Genomic DNA, 17,290 nt, shown 5'->3' on the forward strand with positions numbered 1-17,290 from the left:
TCTTCTCTCTGTATTACAATCTTAAAGTTTCTTCAAGTCTTAAGGAGGGAAATGTGGTGAGTTTCTTAAAGAAATAACCAAGATTCTAGTATCCTGGTCTTCTATTTAAATTTTTTTTAAAAATGTGTCCATACTGTTTCTTAAGGGTTGAAATGTGTTTTCCCAAAAGATAATCGAGTCCTACATGCAACAGTCACTATATTTAATAGGACTGCTCTACACTACACCTCTATATTTACTTAAACTATTTTTCTGTCATTGCTAGACTTTGAATCATTCCTGGTTACTATCTTTTAAATATTAGTCAAATTAGGACATGGTAAACATATGCTTTTCCATGTGCAGCTGGCCAAAGTAGAGTAAAATGAGACCATTAACTTCTCTGCAGTTTAGGCTTGACAATAATTCAGTTTAAGATGATCTAAACTTTTGGATATTCTTCAGTTTTTCAGACATATACTGTTTTTAACGCTCCCACCCTCCATTTGTATAGCTGAACTTCGAATGAAGACAAAAATTTGAATCTTGATTTTGTCGTGTGGAACAAAGTGTTAGCTTTTTCCCCTTAGCCTTAATTACAAATCTGACAAGCTTGCCTTCAATGGCATTATTCAAATCTGTAACAAATCTGTTTAACGGAAGCTGCAGGCAAAGCCTCGAGTCACTACATGAGAAACTCATTGGTCCAGATCATCTGGATTCAGTCGTTCGAGCAGCCAAGAGTTAACTTTATTCCTGGTCAAAAGTGAAGGTAGTCAAGCCCTTGATCTGGGTAGTAGTTACACGATTGTGATCACTCACCAACCTGTGTGCTTCTGTTAGCAAAATGCACTCAACTAAAAATTTCTAACGCTGTATTGCAAAATACTGAAAACCAGCATTGCAATCTCCTTCAAAACTCTGTGTACAAAGTCTCTCCCTCACAGGTCTCTTTTCCCTAATCAGCTTGGTTACCCCTGCCATGGCAGGTTTATTCTCTAGAGACATTTAACAGAAATTGAACAGAAGAGGCTCAGGACTCTGCAGGTAGGAGAAGTCCTGGGTGAGGGGGGATAAATCTAAGAGGGATTCTCTGAAAGGGCACCTACTTAACAGGGGAATCTTAGGCCACCTTTCCATACAAGATTCCCAGAATGATGGCATGTGCGCATACTCTTCCCCGCATGGATAGGAAGGCTCGTCTCTGGAGAAACTGAACCTGATTCCAACCTCCAGAAAAAGATAAAGTCTGAAGTGACTGATTTGCTGCCTGATCATCTAAAATAGTTTCACAATCACATTTGCAAATTCTTTCCCTCCTCAGTAATGCAATTCATTGGAACTTGGAAACTTCAAAGCCCTTTTAAAGTTAGTACCCACTTGACTAAATATCTCCTCTGTATTAAGACTCAGTTCCCACTAACAGAACTATTTTGGTTCCTTTTAAAAAAAAAAAAAACAGAAACTCATCAGAAAATGGCCCCATACTTTAAAACAGTAACAATTCAGTCAATTAGAATTATCAACTCCTGATCTGAGTTAGAATCTAGATATCTGAGATTAAATCGGCCCTAAAAAGTTTCGTCCCAGTCTTCCATACATTTCCTAACTAGCGAAAAGAGCTGCTTCAATACCCTTTAATGAAACAGGTCAATGGACTCTCCCACAATAGAGAGCCCTAAAAATACATGTTGAAATTCTTAAATAAATAAATAAAGCAAATGAAGCACTTACAAAAAATAAAATTATTCCTTTTATTACAAAACTTAATAATTTAACGATTTCTGTACTTTTACTTGTAAGAATAAAATAAAAGGTGACAGCTGATGTTCAAAACTAGAAACCAGGTAATCAGACAGAAAAAAAAACCACATTTATTTTAATAGCTCAAAGTGCAAATACAATCAGTTCACAAAGTTTCAAGATACAGCTTTAAGTGAAAAACCTGATTTTCAAAAATTAATGGGTAAATAGCAGAAATAAAGCTTCATTTTTTAAAAGATTCAAGGAACATGAAAACTTTTAGATTAAAATATTCCACTTATATCAATTCAGAAATACCTAGATGCCGGTAGTACACTGGAACCCATAAGGACTTCCCAAAACAACAGAAATCACCCCAAACTGGTCAGTTGCAGACCAGACTGGAAACTCCTGGTGCTGGCCAGCTCTGATTTTTGCAGCCTCATCCACACTGGATCAATCGATGCCATTCAACCCATGATATTTTGATCTTTAGGCAAACTCTAAAGAATGTTTAAAGTTCCACATGAGCCCAATATCCACTATGAAAGAGTTTCTCAAATGGTCACTATATTTTTTAAAATACTGAAAGACCAGTATCAATTTCAGGCCTGTGGTGTTACTGGAGGGGAAAAGACACAGATCTTCTATTACTTAAAACCTCTCTGTAAGGTTAGCAACATGGTGTTTGAGACTTCCTTACTTATTTCTACACATACAGAACCTGAATGGAAAGTAGAAAAAGTTCCCACTAGGAAGACAAAGGTGGTTGATTTTTATCCCTCGGCAGACAAGACCTATGCTTATCTCTGCCCCCCAGAGGCAATGTTAGCTACTAGTTTTAATTCGGGAAACTGTACATCTTCAGGCAGTGTTATATAAATACTTATTCAGTCTTTTTCTCAGCCTTCTTCATCCTTTCTGTATAGGCAATGAATTGAGAGTCTGTTCCAAAAAGCCGATCCCACCACGTGAACGTCGACGCGTAGTTGCCAATGAAGTTCATGTGGTGGAAGTCATGGTGCCGGGAGCCAGCATAGAAAGGGATGAGGTTGAGAGGGTTGAGAGGAATGTCATAACCACTGAAATAAAAATAACCAAGATTATGGAGAATTAATTGACATTTTCGCTGACAGCCAGTCACGTTAACTAATTCAAATGTTGCACTTGACCTAAGTCGCTTTATTTCTGATACGCTTACAAAAGCCAAAAACTTAACAGAAAATACTGCATATTATAGAAACCACTTAAGAAATTTTTTTAAATCTATGGAAATTATGTCATATTAAATCACACATTTTAATGAGAGTCTAGGAATTTTCTTCAAGGATACACACACAAACATTCTTTTTGCAGTCCGTGGCCTAATAATGGTATTCCTTCATATTAGGATGCAGGTATATATATAATAAAATATGGTAAACTGATATTCCACTGGGTATGAGTTTTTGGTTGTTAACTATCTTTGAAACTATTTTGTATAATAGGTATTATAGTCTCAGGGAATGAAGAAGAGGGATTATAGGAATGACTAGATTTTTTCATGAATTATTTTTTTGTTTTAGAGGAAGGGCTTCCTCACCGTAACCTATAATCATGTCTTCAAGAAAAGGTTACGTGACATTAGTATCAAGCATTAGGAAGGACTTGGAATTAAATGCACCACAATTAATTATAATACGAGTGTGCTTTCTATAGCTGGATGAACACACACTTTTTAAAAGAATATCATTTAGAGTAGCCTCCTTTATTTCTAATATGTATCTAAAATCTGACAGCCAGATAAACACCAGTCCGAATCACCCCAATCTCTCCCTCCCTCCAGAAGGCTGAGAGAGAAGGAAAGAGGAAAGAACAGTGAAAGAAAAGGAAAGAAAGGATGAAAGAATTGGCACTTAACAATTATCTATAGAAGAATAGTCTCTGCCTAGAATTAGAAGATTTGTTTTGCTACTTTAGTGGTTTAAAAAAATTCTTAGAATTTAATATTCTGCTTTCATGGGTATAGTAATAAGTCCCAAGTCAAAAATGCAATGAATATATAATTTTAAAATAATGAAAAATTAGGATGTTAGGTATTTTAAAAGGCATTACACATAAATAATTTACCATAAAATTTCTTCCAAGCAACAGAAAAGGAGCAGGTGAAATATGTAAATGATACAAGTAGTAATTTCATCAGTGCTGGGCAGTGAGACAATACTCTTACTCAGTAAAAGCTAAATAATTCAATGTTTTTTCCAAGAGTTAGGCTTATATGCATGACACAAGGATAAAGGATTGAGGAGAACTCTGAATTATGGTATTTAGCCAAATCTTTACGAAAACCACTCGAACAGTTTCATTTGAACAGTGTTTCAGGAAGACCTAAGCAAGGCATGAAACCTAAGAGCCATAAAAATGACTGATTTTACTATGAGAAAGTTTAAAAACTTCAGTACTAGAAAAGACTCACCAAGAGTTAAAATTCAAATGACAGATGGATAGAAAAATTTAGAACATATGTAGCCAACAAAGCTTACACAAACCGATAGGTTTTAAAACATATACCCTAACAGAAAAATGAGCAAAGTACATAACTCAAAGAAGAAAAAGTACTAATGATCAATAAGCGCACAATAAGATGCACAGCCTCACGGGTCCCTGGAGAAATGCATGTGGATACAGCACTGAAAGCCTTGTCCTCTTACTGACAAAGACGAAAAAAAGGGTACTATCCTGCTTTGGAAGGGCATTGTGGGAGGGAAAGCTTTCTTCCATATTTCTGCTGGGAATGTAAACAGGGACCATTTTGTGAGGGCAGTTTTGAAGTACCTATCAAAATTTTATTTCATTTAACCAAAAAGAACTTATACTCCCTGTTAAAATGACATAGCCACAGACAAGGATATAAAAAAAGTCTCTGTTATTTGAACTTCCATCCCATGATTATGCTGTCTTGTTTTCTTAAAAATAACAACACTAACAAGATTAACTTCTCCTATTAGTGTACTTATATATAACCTTATGACCATGAAAATAAAGACATTTATTGGAGGACACCTCACGCCGGGACAGAACCCAGAGCTCACCTGTGGACATCAATAGTTTCTAGCAAACGAATGGTCACCCAGGCCCAAAGAAGAACTACATGATCGCATAAAAGAATGATTCCGATGAAAAATCCAGTTCCGAGAATCAGGGTCTCCAGGGGATGTGCATATTCAGCTTCCATGCCAAATGGAGCCTGAAAGAAATAGGTAAGAATTCCTTAATACATCGTGACAGCTAATGTAATGCATCAGTTTGGATAGGCCCTGGTGCCCAGTTGCTTGGGCAATCAATCTGGACGTTGCTGTGAAGGTATTTTTTAGATGTGGCTAACACTCAAATCAGCAGACTCAGAGTAAAGGGGATTACCCGTTAAAATGCTGCCAATCAGTTGAAGGCCTTAAAAGCAAAGACTAAGGTTTGCTGAGGAAGGGGTTTTTAAAAGACTGCAACAGAGAAGCCCTGCCGGAGCTTCCAGCCTACTGCCCCGTGGAAGTCAGGCCTGAGACTGCTGCATCAACTCTACCTCCATTTGTAGCCTGTGGGTTCCCTGTAGATTTCACACTTGCCAGTCCCCACAATCATATGACCCAATTCCTTAGAATAAGTACTGGTCGTCTCTGTGTATGTATATCTTTTATTCTTTTTCTCCAGAAACCCTAATACAGATATTCTAATTTATTTATGAATATAACTTGTAAATTATCTTGTTTCTATATGTAATGATAACATATATACGCAATAAAAGTAATTCTCAATAAAAAACATTCATGATCTTTTTGTTCCTACCAAACATCCAAAGGCCTAGTGGGGAGGTCCTTAACAATATCTCAATGTCTTTGATGGCTTAAGATAAAGGTATTAAACAATTGACTCGAACGCTAATTTTGGTTTATGCGTCTGAATTTGTTCTGCCAAGAAAGGGATGCTTGATTTAGCATACATTTAGCATACCATGTAATCAGGATCAATGCGGAACACAACACAACCAATTTGACAAATCTACATCAAAAGCAGTTCTGATAAAAAGCCACTGTTTTTAAGACTCAAATACGGAGAACAGACTACTGGTTGCCAGCAGGGAAGGGGGTTGGGGAACTGGATGAAAAAGATGAAGGGATGGGGAAGCACAGATCAGCAGTTATGAAACAGTCACAAGGATACAAAGTACAGCACAGGGAAAACAGTCAATAATACCATCACTATGTATGGTGACAGGTACTAAAAGTATCAGGGAGGACACTTTGTAAAGCGTGATCGTTTAACTGCTATGCTTTACACCTGAGACTAGACTAATATAAAATAATACTGAATGTAAACTGTAATTGGAAAGAATCATTTTTAAACCATTTTTTATGGGAGTCAGCAATATGGTGAAAATGTTAAAACTAAATTGGTAATTGTTTTAGAAGTTTAAAGATTAAAGGTTTGCTGTTTTGGGGGTCCCATTTTAAAAACCCCAGACCACTATCGCTTCTACCAAACTGCCAGGAAATCAACTGTGTCAGGATAGAGCTCTGGCCACAAAGATCAGAGTCTGAACTCTTTCATGTAACATTTTCTTCTTTCAGGTCTCAATTTACCATGAAATAAGACACTAAAGGAAATTTGTAGCACTGGCCTGGTAGCTCAATTGGTTAGAGTGTCATCCCAATATGGCAAGGTTGTAGGTTCAATCCCCAGTCAGGGCACATCAAAGAATCAACCAATGAATACATAAATAAGTGGGACAACAAATCAATGTTTCTCTCTCTCCCCCCCCCCTCAAATCAATAATTAAGAAAAAAAACAAAAACAAACCCTGGCTGGTGTGGCTCAGTGGATTAAGTGCGGGCTGCGAACCAAAGTGTCGCAGGTTCAATTCCCAGTCAGGGCACATACCTGGGTTGCAGGCCACAACCTCCAGCAACTGCACATTGATGTTTCTCTCTCTCTCTCTCTTTCTCCCTCCCTTCCCTCTCTAAAAATAAATAAATAAAATTTAAAACACAAAAAAACAAAAATGAAAAACGAAAATCTGTAGAACTGGCCATGTCTGTATAGGTATATGAGAAACATTCTTAATAATCATGCAAAAGGAAGAAGAAATAAACAATTATTTTTAAAAAATGCTCAGGAATTTAAACATGACATTTTGCCTCTAACGGAAAAAGTATGAAATATAATTCTAACATACCTGAAACTCATGATGAACTTTATGAATATATTTATATATTTTTTTGTGGTGTAAGAGCCTATGCAGGAAATAGTGCCAGGTGTCCTCAATCACCGCACAACCAAAGCATCTTGCCAAAAGCATATACCTTTAGGATGAAAAGACTGTTGTGAGTATAAAGTGCAATCCAGACTTTTACTTGGGAGCACTGCTTGAGACATTACATGAAATCAAATATTTATCAGCTTAACCTAATTGGATATATCGATCAATAAATTCTCAAAACTGCTAGATACAAGGTAGCTACATGATACCATCCCCAAAAAGACTTATATACATTATACAGAAAAAGTACAGCCCTGGCTGGTGTGACTCAGTGGATTGAGCACCTGCCTGAGAACTGAAAGGTTGCCAGTTTGATTCCTGGTCAGGGCACATGCCTGGGTTATGGGCCAGGTCTCTAGTGGGGGGCGCATGAGAGGTAATTCTCACATATCAATGTTTCTCTCTCTTTCTCCTTCCCTTCCCCTATCTTTGAAAATAAATAAATAATAAAATCTTAAAAAAGAAAAAGTACATCTCTATACTGGTATACTTGTATTCAGTCATGTCAGGAACATATACTTGAATACAAATATTACTGGATCACAAATACTTGTGCTCAAGATAATACATATGTGTCTATATGGACACAATTTTTATAAACCTCACAAACTATTCTCATTGTTTTCATTCATTTTAGACTTAAAATGTAATTATTTTTTTTTGTTAGTACAAGCACCTTCCAATAAAGTATTACACTAAAATAGAGAAAGATCTAAACATGGGAACATTTTAAGTTTCTACCATGGTTTACTTTTCTACATTTTATTTACTTTCAAAGTTTAGAACAAAGAAACATTACCTAAATCAAGAAAAAAGATAAACATTAAGGATATTTTAATCAGGTGGCAAGCCATGACTAAGCATAAAAATCAAATCTTTATTAATTTGTTTGTATCTACATACCATCTTGGCATATGTTCCCAACCATAAGGAATATTGAAATATTCTGTAAAATAATAAGTTCCACAAATCAAAGGAAGCTGGATACAAAAGTGATTAAAGAGAAGTACTTTAAAGCATTTCCATTGGTTTTCCCATGTTTCTGGTTTATCCTACAGAGAAAAAGCACAAATATTCAGTATTAGTCTCTTAATAGCAGCCTGACATCCAAAAGTAAATTCCTAATTTTTTCTCTAATGTTTAATAAGACCTTAATTCTGTGTTATTTAATTAATTGCTTTGTGAATTCTGTATCACAGTTACTATGTTACAGCAAATGAAGCCCAGGAATCGCAACCTTCTCCCCTCTAAATTCCCAACAACTACCAACACTAAAGTAAAGAAATTGTTACTAAGCCTGGCTGGCGTAGCTCAGTGGATTGAGCGCGGGCTGCAAACCAAAGTGTTGCAGGTTCGATTCCCAGTCAGGGTACATGCCTGGTTGCAGGCCATGACCCCCAGGCAACCATACATTGATGTTTCTCTCTCTCTATCTCCCTCCCTTCCCTCTCTAAAAATAAATAAATAAATAAAATCTTTAAAAGAAAGAAAGAAAGAAATTGTTACTGGACAAGCCCAGGCATAATGAACATCAGATCTCAAACCAAAGCAGCAGCACAGAACGAACATCTCCCTGATCTGTACTGCCCAGAGACCATTCACTTCTTTTATCAGGAATGTCAGAGAAGAAACCTGTTATGTGAAGATTACACCTGGGTCGCCCAGCTACTGAAGCAGCTGTATCAGCAGCACTGAAAACCTTTGCTACACAGGTATATCGATGCTTCCAGACATTTGGCAGTATTCATTCCCAGGAATTAGTGCATTTTTGTTCATATACAGTAACAGAATTAGAAACTCTGAGCTGGAAGAATTTCAGAGATATGTCCATTGGTTCCCAAAGAATGGAGAGCTACTGTCCACAGATAAAGTTCAAAGATGAATGGCAAAATGAGTAAAGTGAGATCAATGTAGTAAAACATTCATTGAAATCTATCTCATCAGCATACTAAACTAGCTTAGCAGGCCATGTTAAAAAGAAAACAAAACACTAAATTTATTCAATTTAAAGGGCTACACTTACATAAGAAGTGGTTTTGGCTTCATAAAAGATGGTGATAATAAAAAATTACTGCTTTGTTTTAAATATCCTTACTTAAAAATTCAGAAATCTGCCAATGAAATTTTTTCAACCGAATCATAATAATCTCAAGCATGGGAGCTACTGGTCAGAAGCCAGAAAGTCCCACTACCTTGCCCAGACCACACAGGCAGTTATTAGCAGAACTGGGACTAACTGAAATCTAGGTCTCCAGTTCTGCTCTGTTCTTGACATTCTGAGTTACTTTCCCTGACCAAAAAAAATAATAAAAGGGGGGAAAAAGCATTAAACTGAGAATCAATCCAGAGAGCTGGGTGGTCTCTAATCTCAGGACCACGACTAACCAGTTACTTAGCTCTGTGATATAAGTCAGTTTTCTCAACAGTACAATGTGGAAATTCTATAATTTATAATTGTCTATTTCTATTCTGAGCATTATCACCCTATTCCTGCAAACCTTCAGCCTGTAACTAGGGACAAAATATACGGAAGATTCTAGCTTGGGCTGGTAGTGGCACTATTTCCGACAGTAACTATTTAACAGACTTTTCACACCCCAGCTAGAATCTGATACCTATGTAATGCAGAAATTAACACAAAAAGTAATCAATTATAATAAAATCACATGCTATACTGTTTCAAGGGTATACAAATTAGTTTCAAAGACAGTTAACCACCAAAAAACTCATACCCAGTAGAATATCAGTTTACTATATTTTACTTTATATAGCTGCATCCTAATATGAAGAAATACCATTATTAGGCCATAGACCGCAAAAGAATGCTGTTAGTATACACATCCTTGAAGAAAATTCCTAGACAATTATTAAAATGTGTGACTTCCTAAAAAGAAATAGATCCTACAAGGTCTACTTTATTACTTCTTTATTCCTATATATTTCCCCCCTCATTAGTATGCATGTGTATTAACTGTCACACTGTCTATTCTTTTTGAAAGCAGAAAGTCTTTATTGCTATTTCATCACCAAAAGCAGCTTCTTCTTGTACCCTCAATATTTCAGGGTATCTGCCTTCAAAATTCATTAACCTGTAATTAACTTGCAGTGATTTTTAATCCCCACATATTGTGAAAACTTGTACTGATTTACTATCACAGTTTATTTTAGTATCAAAAAAAAAAAGCTCAGAGCAAAACTTTGAATGGCTGTTAAACTCAAAGGAAGACGTGCTGAGAATAGACGTGAAGCCATACTACCCAGCCCTTGAATCTGTTTACAAATGACTACCAGTAACCAACTGGATGACTGCTTGTCCTTTCTTTTCCCATCCTTTATTTTCAAGCCACTCATAAAACATTGACTAAAAGATGTCTTCCGTTCTTTGGAAAGGTTAACACCTCCAATCAACGACTCAACTACAGACAGCAAAGGACAATGATACCTTGGCCTGGCCGTGCATACAATGAATCAGACATGTAAGCAAATCAATGGGTAACACAGGGTAGCCAGAATCACCCCTAACATGCATGAGAACTTGGGCACCCAAACTAAATTCTCACTTTCAAGGCAGGCGTAACTTTCAGAATATATTTTAAAAATATTTCAATTTTTTTTCCTTGTATAAAAAATATTTGGGAACTTCCGTGTTCTCAACTGAGGGTAACAGGATGCTCTCTTTTCGGCCACACCCCTTTTTATTCCCTCCCTCCTTTCCCTTTGTTCTTCCCTCCTTTGGCTTGGAGCCCACAGGCACCTGCCCCCCTGCACTAGTCCCAGAGAACAGCGCTATCCGCACTGGCTGAAAGTGAGACTCACTGGAAGAGGCAATGAAACCAAGAGACTGGGAGAGACACTGTGTGGACTGCCACCCCACGCAGACTTAGTGAGAGCAAACTAGTCTCCACAGCTGAACACTCTCAAGATGTCTACTTCCTAGCAAGGTTGTGTGTGCTCTTGAGCTTAGTTTGGCATGACTTTTTAGAAAAGTAAACAGTAAGCATGAGAAACTATCATGGGTTCACCAAGTGCTGATAAATCCTCTCTGATAAGCTAAGTCTAGATTTCTTCCTGCAAACTCCCAAGCTCACTAGGGGACATCACATCTACTTAAAGCACAACTTAACAAATTATTCTTGTAAACAGTATCAGTAATGACCTAAGGCTGTGCTGTCCAATGCGGTAGCAACTAGCAACAAGTGGCTAGTTGCTAAACTGAGACACGCTAAAATTGGGTCTAAAATACACGCTGGATTTCAAAGATAGTGATGAGAATTAGAATGTATCTCATTAAGTACTTTTTAATTATGATTACTTGTTGAAATGATAATCATTTAGATTTGCTTTGTTAAGTAAATGTATTTTAAAATTAATTTTCCTATTTCTTTTTACGTTTTTATGTATTCTACCAGAAAATTTAAAGTTACATTTGTGGCCCTGGCTGGTGTGACTCAGTGGACTGAGTGCCAGCCTGCGAACCAAGGGGTCACTGGTTCGATTCCCAGTTGGGGCACATGCCTGAGTCGCAGGCCAGGTCCCCAGATGGAGGTGTGTAAGAGGCAACCACACATTGATGTTTCTCTCCCTCTACTTCTCTCTCCCTACCCCCTCTAAAAATAAATAAAATCTTTTAAAAAAGTATATATGTGACTGAATTATATTCCTGTTGACAGCCCTGACCTGGAGTCTCTCAAGACAAAGTCCCAACTGCTTTAAAAATATGCAACAGTAATGATAATACTCCACTGTGAGTCCATCATACTCACCTTTTGAATTTTGTACTTCTTCATGTAAGGTATAAATTGAAACAAAAACCCAGGTAAACAGAACAAGAAATAAATGGCCTCGTGAACTATCAGGGAGCCCCATGTTGCAATCTGGAACTTGGTGTAATTGTCCAACATATAGTTCCAAGCATTTTTAAATGGTTCTTGCAGAGGGTTCTCAGGTAAAAGTGAATCTACATACTCCACAGCCAAGGACGCTGAACTAAAGATGCTGACACTTTCATTTGTTGCCATTTTTCAAATCTCTGCACACGGCCTTATAATTCTGTAAACATAAGTAAAAACAGAAATAAGAATGCAAACAAAACAATGAAATTCCAAGAAAATAGTTTCAAAAATGTATCTTTGATAATTTAAAAAATAAGTTACTAAAGAAGCACCAATTTCTCAGGTTCTAAACATGTAGTTAAAAAAAAAATACAAGTGTACTAGATGTCATCACCAATTCCATTTGTAGAAACTGATTTCAAAGCCACATGTTATATACTCTGGTTTCTCTTCAGACTGCATAAATCTTTAACCTTGTACTAAATATACATATAATAAACTATTTTTAAAGTTAAAAAAAAAAGTCATGTTAACTCCTAAGAAAAAGGTCAAAGACAGTAACAGTAACAGTGGATAAAGAATTTCAAGCTTTCCTTAAAGAGACTTTTTAGTGTGGTCCCCATGGAAAAACTTATAATTTCAATAGGCAACAATGACGTTTAAGTGTCACTTAAGCCCTAATGGGTGTGGGCTCAGTTGGTTGGGTGTCATCCTGCAGAGCCAGTTCTATTCCTGGGTTGTGGACTTACTGAGTGAAAGGCAACTGACTGGTGTTTCTCTCCCTCTCCTTCTCCCTCCCTTTCCTTCTCTCTAAAAATAAGTAAACAAAATCTAAAAAAAAAGGAATAAATAAAATCTTTTTAAAAAATGTCACTTAAACCCAAAAGAACCTACAAAGAAAAAGCCTGCCAAATATGACTACATAAAAATTATATACTTCTGCCCCAACTAGTGAGGCTCAGTAGACTGAATGCCAACCTGTGAACTAAAGGGTCACTGGTTCGATTCCCAGTCAGGGCACGTGCCTGGGATGCAGGCCAGGTCCTCAGTAGGGAGCATTCAAGAGGCAACCACACATACACTGATGTTCCTCTCCCTCTCTTTCTCCCTCCTTTCCCCTCTCTCTAAAAATAGATAAATAAAATCTTTTTTAAAAATTACATACTTCTGCCCTGGCTGGCATAGCTTAGTGGATTGAGCGCAGGCTGCGAACCAAAGCATTGCAGGTTCGATTCCCAGTCAGGGCACATGCCTGGGTTGCAGGCCACGGCCCCCAGCAACCACACATTGATGTTTCTCTCTCTCTCTGTCTCCCTCCCTTTCCTCTCTAAAAATACATAAATTTTTAAAATCTTAAAAAAAAATTAGTAGAATTAAAAAAAATTACATACTTCTGACTGGGGAAGAAAAAGATTACAAATAAAGTCAAAGATCATACTTACGACAAAAGGCTACCGGATATGCTTAGGAAAAGCCTAAAAACCCAACAATGAAATGACAAAGGCCATGCACACTTGGTTCACAGAAAAATAAATACAAATGCTCAGTAAACAAAGAAGCAGTTCAATTTGACTGAAATAAGGACATGAACCCTGAAACAAAAACCTTTATATGTCATAGTGCTCAGTACCCAGTACTGGTAAGTGTATTAATCTGGGGAAACAGTCATCATAACACATTGTTCATGGGGTGGAAAGTGTGTATGTGGGGGTGGGGGCAGGGGTAGGGAAGACTAGTACATCTTTGAGGAAAAAAATCACAGTATCTCATAATTCAACATGCATACACCACTGACCCAGCAATTTTCTCATTCCAGTGCACAAAAACAGGTATGCTAAAACTGAAAGAAGCACTGATTATAACAGGAGAAACAAAGAGGAAAAAAATAAAAAGAAATCCACCAGCAAGAAATGAGTTAATAAATTCTAAGTTCTTCCACAGAGAATTATACAGCCACTTGAAAGAGTAAGGAAGATCTTTATGTTCTGAACAGAAAGATGGCTAAGACCCGGTGTTAAGTAGATCAGCAAGTTACACAATACGCACAGCAGGAGCCCCACTTATGTTTTTGTCCAAGTCATGTATTTTACCCATGCGCTTCCATGCATCTGTGTGCACATACAGAGACACTCACAAATACAGAAAACGTATGGAAGGAAACGGGACAGTTCAGAGTGGTGACCTTTAGGAAAAGGGATCAAGAGGTAATGGGTCTGCGTCGTGCTCAGGTGCACCCACAGTGCGGGGCTGTTAGGAAAACAGAAAAAACTTTTACTTATTTTATACCTTATAATTTTTTTCATGAGCATGTTTTACTTATATAATAAGTAAAGCTTAATAGGTTACCAAGTCAAAAAATAGAGAAACTTAGCCAACTTCCTCAGGTCTCTGAATTCACTTTGCATCCTTATTCTTTTGTCTAATTCTCAAGGGACTGACCCCAGGGAGACTATCATGTTGTGTCCTGTTCCTTCCCAACCTCCAAACTCCTGTTGGCTCACCCAGGCTCTCCTCTGAGACTGACTAAGCTTGTGTTCAAGTCACCTCATCAGGAACTTGTCTAGCACTCACTTTACCTTTCTCACTGTTTGTCCCTCTTCACTGAGTCTACCCGCCCCCCCCCCCCCCCCCCCCCCCCCCCCCCCGCCCCCAAGCTTACAAACACACTCACGTCTTCCTTCCCTGAGGAAAGCTTTCCTAATCTCTATCATCCCTCTCTCCTCCAAGCCACTATCCCATTTTTCTTTCTTTGAACCGACCAACTTCTTTTTCAAAGAAGAGATTGATATGAAGCCTCTGATGGCTTAACTCTCACACACACAACTCACTGGACTACTTGGAATTTCGCTAGCTCACCACTCATACCACGCTATCTTCTAAGATCTTCTAAATTGCGAAATAATTCATTCCAATCCTCACTTTTCATGACATGATTACCAAATCTGATAATGTTGAAGCAACACCACTTACCAGCTGTGTGACAGTGAGCAAGTTACCTAACTTCTCTGAGCCTTAGTTTTATCATATGCAAAATATAAAGAACAATGGTACCTAGCTAATGGGGATCTTTTCCCAATCTCAAATAACCACCAGTACACTTTAAATAGCTTATCACTTTATCTGTCAATTACACCTCAATGAAGCTGAAGAAGAAAAAAAAAGCAATAGTTCTTCCAATGAATCCAAGCAAGAATGCATGTGAAGCACTCAGCGCAGGGCCTGACACAGTAATTCTACGAAGCTAACAACTACTGAGCATTTCCTTTGTGCCCGGAACTGGATTCTAAGTGTGCCACATGCTCTCCCTCTATAGAAAGAATTTAATCCTTACCACACTTTCATGAGGTAGGTAGGTCCTGTCATTATCCCCATTTTCTAAATGAAAACCCAGGATTGGAAAGATCACACAACTTTCCCAAGTTACAACAATGCTAAGTGGGAAAGCCTATGCTATCATCCATTATGCTATACTTTAATCGTAAGTAATAATGCACACAATAAACATTACAGGAAGAGAAGAATAATTCCTACAGTTTGCCCACGCCTCTTAAAAGAGTATTCTTTACAGGCTGTCCTCCTTTTCACATTTCCCAGCAACTACAATCACCTTTCTATTCTCCTCACTACCCTGAATTTACTCTTATCTTACTAAAATCACTAAGGATCGCCTAGCTGCCTAATCCAACAAACATTTTTTCGAGCTTATTTTATTTAACTAGTCTGGAAGATCGGACACTGCGCTCATTAAAATACGTTCTTTCCTTGGTTCTTGGTGTTTTGCAAACAAAGAGGACCAGAAAGAATTCCTAGAGAAAGAGACTATCTAAACCGGACCCGGAGCATGGTGGGAGGAGACCGGAGGAAGAGAGAGAAAAGTAGAGTGAGGGACAGGACACACAGGATGTTTTCAGCAGGGGGAACCTCAGCTCCAAAGACTCAGCCAGGACAGGAGAAAGGATACCGCACTTTCTGATTCAGGACGTCTGTGGGACAGCTTTTGAGACGGGAAGACTTGACGACAGAGACTGAAAAGTTTTCCAGTGATGCTCTCCTTACTCCTTTCTAATAATAATCTGGTAATTCCATTTACCTTGGGTGTTCTTAAATATTCTGTTTTTTCACAGTCGGCTAATATCCACAGCCTCTATTTCCAGCCCCCTCCCCTAAACTTCAAGTTCTAATTGCCCGAACCCACCGTCTAGCTCCAATTAGACAGTTTGGAGGCATATAAAGCTCAACACATCCAAAAGTTCAGCAACTGGTCCTCGCAGCCCTGCCCATGTACTCTCCACCTCCCTCGATACCCAAGTTTTGAACTGCACTTTCACCTACTTAGTCATCTCTGACCGAATGTTCTAAGTCTCTCCTGCCTGTGAACTAGGTAAAATCTTGAAACTCTCACTCGACACAGAGACACCTGGCTTAACTAACATCCAGGAGTTTACTCTCCATACACAAGGGAGGAAAATGGGCAAATTGCTGCCAAGTGAACAGAAGCTAAAAATAGGAAATAAAAAGGAGAAGGGAGGGGATATACTGTATTTTCTTTTGCTTTTCTCCTCCTTGGACAACCTGAATGACCGGAAACCTGTTCTGCAGCAGGCTGACTAGGTCCTCAGAAAAAAGTCGTCATCTGTGAGTTCTTTAAGAAACCTTGATTTTAGCTGTCCCTGCTGGTCTGCCAGTGTCGGACCCCGCACCTTAGTTAAGCTCAGATTGCACCAGTGCCCTCATTTGGACTTGCCCTGCCTCGATATTGCCCCTTTAAGCCCTGCTTCTAGGGCACAATGTCAGGTTTCAACCCTCTTAAAACCCTTCAAGTTCAAGAAAGTTCCGAACCCCACCAACCCCATCTCACGTACGTAACAGGTCCAATCTCCTCTGCTGCTGTTTTGTAAAACTTGCATCACTCCATTGCCCTGTAATGTAACCACCGTCTAATATGTCCAGTCTCCGGATGACTGTAAACTTACACAGGTCAAGAAACGAGCCCCAGCCCCGACCCATCACTCAAGAATTTCACCCCATTCTTCCTCTTGCTGCTCGCCGCCCTCACATTGGGTAAGGGTGCCCCTACCCGGCCCTGAGCGCGCATTCCCTGGGGACTCCGCTCCCTTCACCCTCCCGGAGCACACGACCCCCCTTCCTCACCTACGATCCTCTATTGCGATTCCTTCACCTGGATGCTCGCGCGGAGAATGCCGCCCACCACCACCCAAATTCGACCAGGTGCCCTGACCCAGGTAGCCGCTTCTTCCACCTGCGGGGTTAGGCCCGTTCCTCCTGTTGTTGTTATTGGCTTGCGAGGCTCCCGCCCCGCCTTCTCGGCGCTATGATTGGCCTGTGCGCTGGCCGGCATCGTGCGAGTCGCGCAAACGAAACACTGGCGGTGCCAACCATTGGCGCCCCGAATGGAGTGAGGATAGTGAGACCCAGACGCCCAGTC

The 17,290-nt window shown here is 38.8% G+C and overlaps 1 protein-coding gene and 1 long non-coding RNA gene across 4 annotated transcripts; one reads left to right on the forward strand and one right to left on the reverse strand.

Moving 5' to 3' along the window:
* Window positions 1-1,830: 1,830 nt before the first annotated feature.
* Window positions 1,831-17,189, reverse strand: MSMO1 (methylsterol monooxygenase 1). Of its 3 annotated transcripts, none has more exons than XM_028521188.2 (6): window positions 16,996-17,189; window positions 11,776-12,061; window positions 7,916-8,064; window positions 6,929-7,055; window positions 4,794-4,948; window positions 1,831-2,804 (listed from the first exon to the last, which is right to left on the reverse strand). In XM_028521188.2, the coding sequence occupies exons 2-6, from the start codon at window positions 12,028-12,030 to the stop codon at window positions 2,609-2,611; spliced, it is 882 nt and encodes a 293-aa protein (XP_028376989.1). In that variant the 5' UTR covers window positions 12,031-12,061; window positions 16,996-17,189; the 3' UTR covers window positions 1,831-2,608. The 3 variants fall into 3 exon arrangements, with proteins under 3 accessions (XP_028376989.1, XP_035887826.1, XP_035887825.1); XM_036031933.1 differs by having other exon boundaries at window positions 17,024-17,154; XM_036031932.1 differs by lacking the exon at window positions 16,996-17,189 and adding an exon at window positions 12,594-12,642.
* LOC118501943 lies at window positions 8,071-8,717 on the forward strand. The gene is made up of 3 exons (XR_004904596.1): window positions 8,071-8,288; window positions 8,377-8,381; window positions 8,505-8,717. It is a non-coding gene; the product is annotated as an uncharacterized LOC118501943 (long non-coding RNA).
* Window positions 17,190-17,290: the final 101 nt, after the last annotated feature.

Source organism: Phyllostomus discolor, chromosome 8 (genome assembly GCF_004126475.2).
Source record: "Phyllostomus discolor isolate MPI-MPIP mPhyDis1 chromosome 8, mPhyDis1.pri.v3, whole genome shotgun sequence".
In the NCBI taxonomy this organism is placed as follows: domain Eukaryota; kingdom Metazoa; phylum Chordata; class Mammalia; order Chiroptera; family Phyllostomidae; genus Phyllostomus; species Phyllostomus discolor.